At 38.2% G+C, this 13,142-nt stretch overlaps 1 protein-coding gene and 1 long non-coding RNA gene across 2 annotated transcripts; both read left to right on the top strand.

The window, feature by feature from the left end:
* Positions 1 to 5,819: 5,819 nt before the first annotated feature.
* Positions 5,820 to 7,594, top strand: LOC131023445 (uncharacterized). The gene is made up of 3 exons (XM_057952986.1): positions 5,820 to 5,832; positions 6,888 to 7,036; positions 7,283 to 7,594. The coding sequence occupies exons 1-3, from the start codon at positions 5,820 to 5,822 to the stop codon at positions 7,583 to 7,585; spliced, it is 465 nt and encodes a 154-aa protein (XP_057808969.1). The 3' UTR covers positions 7,586 to 7,594.
* A 1,530-nt stretch (positions 7,595 to 9,124) lies between these two features.
* LOC131021703 (uncharacterized) lies at positions 9,125 to 12,203 on the top strand. The gene is made up of 3 exons (XR_009101039.1): positions 9,125 to 9,402; positions 11,253 to 11,319; positions 11,920 to 12,203. It is a non-coding gene; the product is annotated as an uncharacterized LOC131021703 (long non-coding RNA).
* The last annotated feature ends 939 nt before the right edge of the window (positions 12,204 to 13,142 follow it).

Raw genomic sequence — 13,142 nt, 5'->3', positions numbered from 1 at the left:
TTGAAGAGGATTTGGGCCTTGTCCCGGAGCATGTCGTCTGAATGGCCGGAAGGCCACCGGGTGCGCGTCTCTGTCCAAATTGCCTCCCAGAGCCGCACATCCGTGCTCACTCGGGCCTAGTGCCCTTGAATTTGGCTGTGTTTGAGGTTGGCACCGATGAGGGGGTAGACACTGGCGAGAATCCGTCCCCAATACGCCTCCCCCTTTTGATCGGTCCCACGGATGGCGGCGTTGGTCTCCTTCGTCCAAATTTGGACGATGAGGTCCGTCTCCTCGAGGGTGTAGGTATGACGGATAGTCCTTCCTTCCTTCGGCGCTTGCTTGTCATGCTTGATCTTGTAGGCGATTTCCTTCCTCCGGCCTCTTTTCTTCAGTTTGGAGGAACTATGGGCCATCGGTGACTCCTCGCTGGTTGGAGAGTCCCCACCGGTTGGAGGGTCATCCCCCAAGTTGCATCCCGCTAAATCGGGATGATAATCGGCGGAGAGATCGGGGCACCAATTTGAATCATATATGTTTGGGTTTTGTGGATTCATGGATTTTGATAGAGAGATGAAGAAGATTGAAGATGGTGGAGAGGAGATGGAAGTGGAAAAATAATGAAGATGATGGAAATGGAAGAAGAAGAAAGGGGAATTTAAAGAAGAGAAAAAAAGAAAAAAAAATCACAAACGGTCAAATTGACCGATTTAAAAAAAAAAATATTGAAAACAGCCAAAACCCACCAAATTCAAATTTCAAATTTAATTTTTTCTAATAAGGGCGCGTGTAGAACACGCGCCACTTTTGCTCCGAAATCGCGTATACTCAAACGCACGAGTATCCCTCGAATAGGCATGCCTTGCATCGGCCTACTCGAGTGAGTGCTATCGAGTAGGGCGATGCAGATGCTCTTAGTGGAATAAAAGTCTCACGTTTTGAAAGTATTAATTAAAGAATTGTGTAGGATACACTTGTTAAAAAGGGAAATGAGTACTCATTTTATGGACGAATTAAAAAGGGAAATGAGTACTCATTTTATGGACGGATTAAAAAAGAAATATGAGTACTCATTTCGTGGACGGAGGGAATATTAAAATTACACTAATAAAATAATTATAAAAAGTTGCCGATCAATTATAACTTTGAGGTCGTCAATGGCCTTCAGAATTTATTCCAATGAGATTTATTAACTTCAACACATAAGCCATTCGGTTTGTAATCGTAGCAGCATCTTGGGTGGGAGGCTCTACAAAAGCCTCTAATTAGTGGTCCGTACTTTCAAGTTTCTCATTTACGATGCATTGTCTCTAAAAGAGATTTTAATTTTTTTCATTCTTAATTTATCTTATTTTTACTTTTTAATTATAAAATTTAATATTTTATTTAAATATTGTATTAATTAAAATAAAAATTACAATAATTAAAACCTAGTTTATATCCATCACTTCATGATTTCTTTGAGCATATTGTTGTACAATGTCGATTGTGATTGCAATATATTCGAAGTGTTCGTATTGAGAATTTTATATTCCTAAGGTTAGTCATGATTTTATGTTTAAAATTTCACCAGTATTTTTTTATAAATTTGAGTCTATAAGCTATTATTGAAGCCAAAATTTATTCAATCTGTACGAAGAATAACTATAATAGATATTCACAGCATTGCATATATACAGATTGCAACATTATTGCAATATTATTAATACTTTTTGAAATTACTTAAAAATGTCATTTTTGAAAAAAATGTTCATTTTCTTTATAATATTAAGGACGAGTCGTTCATTACTTTTTTTTTAATAAAACCACCCGAAGGGTGAGGGGTTAGGCAGCCACCCGAAGGATGAGGGGTTAGGCAGACCCCCAACCTGTAAATAAATATTAAAAAGTATCCCATACATAGTGTTGCCCAAAAGTGACAGCACTCAAAAGATATAACACGGAAAAAATGAGAAACATGCTAGAAATAACCAAAGAACTAGCCAAACAAAGGCTCCACCCAAAAGGCAAAGCAAACAACATCAAAACAGAAGCAAGCCAAAACGGACTACCTATCATCATGGAAACGAAATCTGAAGTTAGGATAACCAACTTGGTCCATCCTAATAAGAGCAAGAAAATGCCTAGGAGCAGAGAGACAATCAAAAGTAGATAACACCTAAGCTTGATGCCCTCGACGCGCCATAAAATTAGAAGGCCGATTTCCCTTCCGATGAATATGAGTAATGGACCTGGCGATGAAGAATGAGCCACCGAATCGAGGAAAAAGTATGGCGAATACTGGCATGACCATGATGCCCCGTAGACATGAGCAACACAATCGCTGCAGCATCCAACTCAACCTAGATATGATTAGAAAAAGTGACAGCCAATCTCAGACCCTCTGGCAAGGCAAATAACTCAGCCTCAAAGTTGGAAGAGGCAGTACAAGGAGAGCAAAGAGCAGTAAGGAGAGCCCCTGTGTGATCATAAGCCACTCCGCCACCGGCACCATGCTGTATCTCGGAATCATAAGAACCATCTGTGTTCAGCTTCACCCACGGAAGATCAGGAGGGATCTAGCGCACCATAGTGGAACGAATGGTCTTTCTCACAGGAGAAGCTGAAGGCATGAAAATCAACCAGTGGAGCGCATCCTCGCCAGTGAATGTCAGTGAGAGTCCCTGCCGCAACAACAAGACGGAGATGATGATAAACCTGCCAAATCACGTGAGATACACGGAAAGGAATAGCTCTATGCTTACGGCTATTCTGTTCCGTCCAAAGGAACCACATAATCAAAAATGAAATATGGCGTTTGTCCTTCTTGGGAAAGACGTGCCGCCAGTGACCTAATCTACGTGCAATATTGGTGCTCGTGTGAGAAGGTATGTGCACAAAAGGAAACCAAGAGTCAAAATGAATCCACACAATCCAAGCAGCTTCACTCCACAGGAACACATGCAGACAAGACTCAGATTGAGGAGACACACAACAAAGACACATGGAAGCAAGGGAGATGCCCCGCGATTGGAGACGACAATCAACAGGCAAACGATCAAAAAACAGACACCATAGAAACACAGACATGGTGAGAGTAATACAATCACTCCAAATATTAGCAAACAAAATCTGCGAGGGCAACCATCTCCGGACAAGATCCCAGGCAGAGGAAGTCGAGAACTCACCGTGGCTGGTAAGATCCCAACACATCACATCCTCTGTCCCCATCACAATCGGAATCCGACTCAAAGCATCAATCAAATCAATAGGAATATCATGAAAATCACATAACTCATGCAAGCGAGTATCATCACAAGAAAAATCATGCCAAAAATCACAAGCACGAGGGAAAATATGACCATTTCCGGGATGACTAGCTATATGAACTCAAAAGGCGATCCCTAAACCATATGTCATCCCAGAAGCTAATCCTACCATTCCCAAGGGATCACAAAATATGACCATTAGCAGACTCAGAGATACACATCATGCGACCCAAGTAGGACTCACATGCACAGTATAATGCGAACGCTGAGGGAAACGGTCAGATTAGTACTTAGCCCACATGTATCTAGCCCAAAGCGATTCACAAGCCTGGAAACGCCACCATAACTTAAAGCTGAAGGCATGAACCGAATCAGAGAAGCGCCGAATACCGAGACCCCCCCTCTGCCAAAAGCATGCAAATCTGCTCTCAGCTAATCCAGTGGATTTTTCTCTGCTCCCCCACCGAACCCCAAAAAAATGGGCAATTAGCTGCTCCCAATCCCAGAGCACACTCTGTAAAGTCTCCATCACTTGCAAGATGTGTAGAAGCACAACAATTAGAGTACTCCAAATTAGAGTTAGACGGCGTCCATGAGAGAGATGACGATGAGACCAATCATGTATCCTATCCGTCAGCTTCTTTCTAATACCAAGATAAAAAGAAGTAGGACGGTAACCACAAAAGATCGGAACACCAAGGTAGGTGAAAGGCAAAGTGCCACGGTGAAAACTGCCAATCTCTCTGATATTCTGCTACTACTGCCCATGACTGTCACCAATTAATGTAGAAGTAGCTCTTGCCGCTGTTCACTTTCTGCCTGGAAACAACAGAGTAATGATCAAGGCACTCAACAAGGCGCTGCATAGACTCAGTTTTTGCATGCGTGAAGATGATGATATCATCAGCATAAGAGAGATGGGATATGGGGAAATCTCTGTACGCCTTCCTATACATCATGTATCTCTGTCCAAGAATCAGACGATCCAAGATCCTGGAAAGATAATCCGCAGCCAGAACAAAGAGCGAAGGAGAGAGAGGGTCACCCTGTCTGAGCCCGCGAGTCGACTGAAAAAACCCAGCTGAGGCTCCATTCATGAGGACAGAAAACCAACAACGATTGATACATCTCTCGATAAGACTCAACCAACCCAGAGAAAAGCCCATCTTCTGAAGAACCTAAAGCAAAAACGGCCACTGAACCTGATCATACGCCTTAGTCATATCAAGTTTAAGAGCAACATTTAGGGTAGGGGCACGCTTGTTCAAATCCTGAATCATCTCTTGAGCAAGTAAAATATTATTGCACAACAATATGCCCTTCACGAAACCACTCTGATTTGGAGCCAGCACCAAAGGCAGTAGAGACGCCAAACGAGAGGTCAAGATCTTGGAGATGATCTTGTTGGTAACGTTACTGTTAGAGTAAAGTTTGTACTCTATTATATTGTCATTATGTAGACAAGTAACAGTTTCTGCAGATGTTCTTCCATAAGTTTCTTGGTCAGTCTATTCGAATGTTCTAAGTTGCAGTTGAGACATTGAAGGCCTTCATACATGCGAATTTAGCAGATATCTTTGAGCTATCTTATGTGATATTTTTGGATATATATGGGCACGATTTTACAGATTGAATGAAGCCTTATTGGAGCACAATTACATATAGATCAAGATCATCCAAGCAGAGTCCTCATCAAGCTAGAACTCATGTTTCCTTCTATAACTAGGAAATGATTAACTTGGGCAACAAGAAGGCTTGAAACCTATAAAAGGAGGTCAATTTCGTTCATAATGGCTGGGGAAATTCGTGCTCAACAGCCCTCACGATGTAGTTGAGAATTCTTGTTCCTGCTAGGTGTCCCCCCGGACTTGGTACGGTCTGTAGTACATTAATTGATATAGTACTTTTATTTCTCCTAGCAGAAGAGTGTTTGTCAGTTATACACTTGAGCGTACATTGTAAGAGTCATATACTCTTCTTTATTATTGGTTCTTGTTTCTTAAGGGATTAGGTGCACCTAGGAAGTTAGTCGTTGTCTAGCTTTCAGTTATTCACCGTTGATGGGGTTTTGGGAAGATGTAGAGGCTAAGTAAGATGGTTTCTTACTGTGTAAGTCATTTATACATCTTAACTTCATATAGTGGATAATTTTCCCTGGGCGAGGTCCCCCCAGACGTAGGTTGTTTAACCGAACTGGGTTATCATTCTCTGTATTTCATCTTTCGTATTCACACTCGCTGTTACATCACATCTCACCACATATTTTATGGATTAGTTATTTTTTTCAGTTACAAAGGCTAATAGGACGATAATCAGCCAAAGTCTCCGGATTCGTCTTCTTAGGAAGCAAGACGATGGTAGTGGCAGAAATCCTCTTCCATACGAGTCGTTGATTACTTCATAATATTAATGTTCATTTTTCGATTAGAATTTTTTTAAAATAAATGCATGTGATATTGTCATGTTTAGATAAAACTGAACCGACCATTGTATATTTATAAATATTTAAGATATAGCTTAACCTTGAATGCTAAATTTTGTTTTACTGAATGTATGTGGTTGACTGATTTCATACATAATTAGGTGCGAAAAATGAGTGCCAATGGTGAGTACATTGTTTCCGATTTTATTTTATTTTAGAAGTATGCATGAATGCATCACATTAGTTTATCCAACAGGGTATCTTCAATTCTCTTCTTCTTCTTCTTCTTCTTCTTCTTCTTTTCTTTCTTTGTTTTTTGTTTTTTTTTTTTTTTTTGAGGGGCTTCAATTCTCATACGTACATTATGTCAAAAAAATTCTCATACGTACACGAAATTCTAATCGAATTTCATATTCTCCAAAAAACAGAAACTGTACTCTCAAATAACAACAAAATCTCTAAAGCATGCGTGTTTATTGTAGAATCATTTCATACCTTTTCGAATAATTTTTATCTTCTCCAAGGTTGCCCCCTAAAAAAATTGTAGTAATTAAAATTGTTTCGATTAACCAAAACCGAACTCTGCATTGAATACATACAAAATACCGAACCATCACTATTTTGATTAATCGAAAAATCGATCAATTTTCCAATTAATTTTTGAAATAACCGAATTTAAAATCACAAAAAGCTCTTCAATATATTTTTCAAATTTTATGGGGAAAGGTGGGTGATGAATTATTCTTGGAGTGTGACAACAAATTAGATAGGGTTTGATTAATCGGTTATACTCACTTATACTTATACCTGATCAATCGATATCCAAACCGAAATTCTTAAAATAATGTGCTGGTAACCAAACCAACACCAAAGAATTGCATTCTTAAAATAATGTGCTGATAACCAAACCAACACGAAAGAATTTGAGTGATGCAATTAACTGATTTTTATAAATTCGGTTGGATTTTGGTATTAACCGATTAACCAAGTGTAAACTCTCACCCCTAGAGTAGAGACGTATAGTTGCACTAATGCATGTGCATGTGTAACGACGTAAATTTTATATAGGGTTAAGGTACAGATCCACCCCTAAAGTGGACACCCCTAGAGCGTATCCCTCCCCATTCTCGATCTTGGCCCAAATAAACCCCCAGAGTCCATGAAAATGGTACATTTAAACCCAGGCAAATAACGGAGAAATCACACCGTTTACTTTTTTTTTTATTTTTTTTTTCGAGTTTCGAGTGGGACCCACCATCTCCTGTATGCCATTGAGGCTGGTCTTCAAGGGCTCGGCGCTGATCAATTTGTACGACAGGTTGCATTAAGTTCTGCGGTTGGCATTGGGATCAGTGGAGATCTTCCTCAGTCGACACTGCCCTCTCTGGTACGGCTTCGGCGCGGGGTGCCTCAGATGGCTGTAGCGCCTCGCCTACATCAACACCATCATTTACCTTTTCACCTATCTCCCTCTCATCGCCTACTGCTCGCTCCTTGCTATATGCCTCATCACCGGCAAATTCATCATCCCCACGATTGTTTTGATCTGATCTAGCCTAATTTAATTATGCCTCTTTCAACTTTCAACCAAACCCAACCTAATTTAATTTCAATTATTTTGATCTGATTTCAGTTGTCGAATCTGGCGAGCGTGTTGTTCCTAGGGCTATTCATGTCGATCATCCCTGACGAGCATGATCGAGCTGCGGTGGAGCGACATGAGCATCGAGGCGCTATGGAGAAACGAACAGTTCTGGGTGATCGGGGAAGTGTCAGCGCACCTCTTCGCCGTGTTCCAGGGTTTCCTGAAGATGCTGGCGGGGCTGGACAGCAACTTCACGGTGACGTCGAAAGCGGCGGACGACGGGGAGTTCGCCGATCTGTACATGTTCAAGTGGACGACGGTGCTGACAACAACCATTTCTCGACGTTGTAAATGGTAGGTGGTGGGTCCAGTTCGAAAATTAAAAAAAAAAATCAGTAAACAGCGTGATTCCTTCGTTATCTGCCTGGGTTTAAATGTACCATTTTTATGGACTCTGGGGGGTTTATTTGGGCCAAGATCGAGAATGGAGAGGGATACGCTCTAGGGGTGTCCACTTTAGGGGTGGATCTGTACCTTAACCCTTATATATATATATATATATATATATATATATATATATATATATATATATATATAGGGGAGGGCTACAGTAAAAACATTTCTTAAAATATAAATATAAACGTTTTTTAATGTACGAATTTTATCCAACAGGGTTATGAATTCATCCAACATGGTTACGAATTGTGAAAAATAAATTTTTGCTACCTTTGGGATTCGAACCCAGGACCACGAATTCATCCAAAAGGGTTACGAATCAACCGTAGATCTTGATGATCTAAGGGCTGAAAATCATTTATATTTTATACACTTAAGAGTGTTTTTATTCTAGCCCTCCCATATATATATATATATATATATATATATATATATATGGTCGCATTCTATGGAGACCACTTCTTATATAGAGAATGAAGACCAAATCAAGGCCATTCATCTCAATCCAATCAATGATCCAGATTATTTCCTGATTTGATTTTTCATGTAATTAAATAATGGTTAATTACATTTATTTAATCCAAAAAGGGCAAAAACGTCCACTCAAATCCACGAATTATGGCATCTGGTTGAACAAATCCCGAAAATTAGTCTCTTCCAATTCTGGGACCTGATCCGTCAATGAACATAATAGGTGAACATTAGTATGTTCATTTGTTTTCCTGTGAACATATTGATGAACATTAGTATGTTCATTTGTTTTTCTACGAACATTATCATGTTCATTTATTTTTCAACGAACACAGTACAAATTAAAAAATCGATGAACATTTATTTTTTTCTACAAACACACTACGAACATGTAATACCCGGGCTTTTGATGACGTGTTTAATTACTTGAGTTTGAGTAATTAAGGTTTAGATCCCTTGTTTGATTACTTTGTAAATAGATGAGGAGATATATGAAGTTTTCTTGTTATTTTAAAGACGCTGAGATGTTCTTTTGATGATGTGAGATTTTATATTCGTATTTGAGTTTGAGTATTTGAATAATTCGAGATAATTATTTGAATGAGAACAGTGAACTCGGAAGTGAAATCTGAGTCCGTTAAGACGTTTTTGAAATTTTTGACTTTTTGACGATGAATAGTAAAAATACTGCTATTTCGTCTTTTTGTCGACTTTCAAAATCTTACGTGCACGTCGTCGAGAAATATTCTTAGTTTTTCGATACGAGTCCAATAATGAAAGTTTTTATTTTTGGACGACGAGTGAATAGTAAATCGGGATTTCTCGATAAACGAACCGAGCTCGTTTATCAGAATTTCGAGAACGAGCATGCGTTTTCTATATTTATATAGAGTTACGAGTGTAATGAAAGTGAGTAGGAGTTGAGAGGGCGAGTAACGAAGAGTATGGGTAGTTAGTCGTTAAGACGAGACGAGACGAGACGAAACGAGATATTTAACGACTAAATATCTAACCTACCCTACCCCTAACCACCCCCCAACCGCCCAAACCCCTTTCCCCTCACTTACTTACGGCTGTTAGCAGCCAACACCCCTCACTTTTAATTTTTAATTATCTCACACACACTAAACACACACACACAACTCACGCATATCTCCATTGTTGAGGAGTTGGAGCTTTTGAGCTCTGTTTTGAGCGAGAAGACGAGCCCCGATCATCTTTTCGATCACGTATCTAAGTAGGTAACATCTCTACCTACGTTTTGATGGTTAGATTTTCGAGTTTAGTCGACGTCGAAAAACGTCGATTCTCGACTTTATTTTGAAACGACGTCGGATCGTGGTGAAATTTTAGTATGTTGTTCTTGGGTAGATGTTGAGCATGTTTAATGAAGAGAGTAAGAACGGAACGAACCGTAGCTATGAAACTCATGAGGGCAGCCCCGTTTTTCGTCCGTTAGCTTGTCTTTCGATTTTTGTTTGATCGTTTTGACTTTATATTTGTGCTTAGGGGCATGCTAGGATCGATATATATTAAATTCGTATTTTTCCAAGCACGAAAATTTTATAAGTTTTTAGAGTATGATTATTTAAATTCGTGAAGTTTGGGACGTTGCATAATGAATTATTGCGTATATGTGTTCTACGATATCACATGAGCATGCTAATTGATTTACAATTTATGGATGATAATTGTTGAACGAAATTAAAACTGGAATTCTGTCAAATTTTACAGCAGTTTCAAGCTTATGTTTCGATGAGTTTCATTGCTTGATGGCTCTGAAATTTTAGTATGTTTATCTATGATATGTGTATTTCGTCGCTGCAAAATTTCATGTCTTTTGGATGATGTTTGCTATTTTAAAGATATTTTGAAAAACCCTTGACAGAATCTGTCAACTGTTGGTAGACTTCACAAAAACGTTTATATCTATTAATCCATGAAGGATTTTGCATCACCGTTTTTTTTTAAACGAAACTAGACTTCAATACTTTTCTAAAAACATAAGATTTCGATTTTTATGACCTCTGAAACAGAGCAGTTTATTATTTCAAAAATGCCCTGTTCTGCTGTCATATTTTTCCAACAGTAAAAGTGTATGAGTTTCATTGTTTATTTGGCAGATCATATGAACGTTTTCTCTTGTGAAATTTTAACCAAATCTTCAAGGATACCTTTAGTTTTGGCTGATTAAATTTGATGGAATTTTATTAAGGTTTGACTTGGTTTCTAATGGCCTAAACAAAATTGGCAGAAACTGTCAATCTTTGACAGCCTGCACTAAAAGAGCAATATCTCCAAAAACCTTTAACCTTTTTGGTTAACTACCATTTTTAGATTGAACTACACTTCATGAAGGTTTTGAGATCAATTGGTATGAGAGTTTATGATGATTGAGTTGGTTGTTATGAATTTTTAAAGATGACACAAAAACAGCAAAACTTTCTAGAAAACAATTTGATTATATTTGTTTTGATGGATGATACGATATGACTAAATGGTGTGAGTTGTGAGAGTTATGATTAACGCACATAAATGTTGGTATCTGACACTCGAACAATTGGTGTCGAGTATAAATGATAGTTTACTGATAAAGAGTTTTGATGATTTTGAATTGTTTGGTTTGCGTTGAAAAGATGTCAAGATGTTAAGTTTTGAGTCGAGAGACGAGTTCACGTAGTGAGATTCACGCGATGAAATCTCGTGGCTGACATTTTATATGAATGGGTCATGCCGAAATTTTTAGTGAAATTAGGATTTGAGCATAGTCAATTCTTGTTGACCCGTGACTCAAATACATGCCTAATGGAAAGTTTAACTTTCTAATTGGTTAATTAGACGAGATGAGAGCGAATAGATCTGCTAAGAAAGTGGACTTTTCGATGTGTTAAATATTTCTTTTAATTGAAGTGCTGTTAATTATAACATAAGGATGTTATAATTAATGAGTAATGACGAGAGATAATAATTGTTATATTGATTAACAATCAAGAGAGATAAACATTAGAGATACTAATGTTTCATAAAAGAGATTAGATTATTAATCGAGGTTTCTTTTATAACTTCTCACCAATTCTTCATAACGATGAAGGTCCTTTTGGGAAGTAACGACTTGAGGGAGAGAGTGACGTTACTCATTGATACAGAGACACAACGAGGTGGGCATTACTTTTACTATACGTATATAGAGATCCCCTACGTATCGTAGGCCTCTTATACGAATGAATGCATGAGATGATCTAACTGTTAATTTCAGTTTCATATATATCAAATGAGTTTAAATGTTACATTCAAGCAAGTTATTTCATGACAAAATCTTTGAGTTAAAGTTATTTCAAGTATTGTCTTGCCATAAAATGTTTCAATTTTAGTATGATATCTATCTGCTTTGGCTTTGCCAATGATGCAATCAAATTCGGGTCCTGAGCAGTTGATAGCTATCCTGCCAGGACTAGTGTACACCAGTGACCGTGAGTCATCTAGCGGGTTGGCCGGTCAAGTGACCGTGAGAGGTGGCCACCTCTCCGGCACAAAGTTCCAGATATGATAGATTACAAGAGAACTTAGTCTGCAGACGAACTTTAAGAATCACAAATGAATTTAGTAAGCTTGGGCCTTTTTAGCGAAAAACTCCCTTGCTGTACTGTTTATGATGGCATGACAATTTACAGTTTTGAAGCATGTATTTTTATACCTAGGCATACGTGCCCACTGAGTGCTTTTGTACTCAGCCCTGCATATGTTTTCTAAATGTGCAGGTTGAGCTGATGTGATGATGGTGCTGCAATGAGCGGAGTCTCCAGGGTTGTTAATAAATAGTTAACCTGTCTAGAATATGTCTTCATACATATGTCTAGCTACTTTCCGCTGCAAGATGTTGTTGATGTTATAGTATGTTATGTCATACTTTGAGTCTTAAGAGAATGGTTTCATATGATGTATAACTTGATTAATGATATTAATTAAGTTTTATGTTGTCTTTCATAGACTGTTCAAAAGAGTATTAATGAGTAAATACGACGATTTTTCTTAAGTTGAGTAAGATTTACGGTTTCAAATGACGCCCCTTTCTTCCCCTTATTCTTTAACCCCATCCCTAGTCGTAGATCACTCGGCTTAACTATCCTTAGTTAAGGCGGGCTGTGACAGAGTGGTATCAGAGCGAAGGAAAGCTCTGAATTAGAAGTCTTGAGTTTAGTCTAGAATGAGTCACTAGACTAATAGTTATTAACAACCGTGAGCTCAGCGCACCATCACACCAGGCTCAACGAGGTATGTAAAATTTCAAAGTTTATTTGACGTTAAATTTTGAAGAGCATGATGTTGAGGTTATATGATGAGTTATGATGTTACACTTTGAAGGTGCATAGTTTGAGTTTGAGGATGACAACATGATTAATAATGAGTTATTATGTTGTAAGAGCATATGTTGACGTTACATGATGAATCATGAGAGCGTTTATATCATATGATGTTATATGATTGAGGATGCATAATTATGAGTTATGATGTGATGTATTTGAGATGTTTTGTGATGAGAATTGTTTGAGCTGTTGTGTTAAGTCACGATGATTTAGATGAAGGAATCTAATGTCATTGTTAAGAGAGATTTTTTTTTACTAAGTAGAAGGATGAAATGAGAACTTAGAGCTAAAGCTTGAGAGAATTAGCAATTGCTTTAAGTACTTGTTGGTTTGAGTTATGAGTTTGAGTTATGAGCTTGAGTATAATAGCATGATTAATGATGAGTTATTAGCATGCTGCAATGAGATATTGTACGATATGTTGAGATGTTTTGTGACGCGAGTTTTGCTCACGCAACCTTAATGATACTTGAGGAGGTATCATGAGCCATAGTCTTTGGAGATGGCTTTGAGAGAGAATTGTTGAGTTGTCTTACTGAGTCACGATGATTTAGATTAAGGGATCTAATATAATTGTTTAGAGAGATTCCCTACTGAGTAAAGATGGGACGAGATGA

The sequence above is a fragment of the Salvia miltiorrhiza genome, chromosome 4 (assembly GCF_028751815.1).
Source record: "Salvia miltiorrhiza cultivar Shanhuang (shh) chromosome 4, IMPLAD_Smil_shh, whole genome shotgun sequence".
NCBI classification, from domain to species: domain Eukaryota; kingdom Viridiplantae; phylum Streptophyta; class Magnoliopsida; order Lamiales; family Lamiaceae; genus Salvia; species Salvia miltiorrhiza.
Note: the sequence above shows the minus strand (reverse complement) of the source record. Positions and strands in the feature narration are given on the sequence as shown.

Coding starts and splice junctions, on each gene's coding strand:
- LOC131023445 (XM_057952986.1), top strand. Junction 7,037..7,282: donor AGTCGACACTGCCCTCTCTG/GTACGGCTTCGG, acceptor ATCTGATTTCAG/TTGTCGAATCTGGCGAGCGT.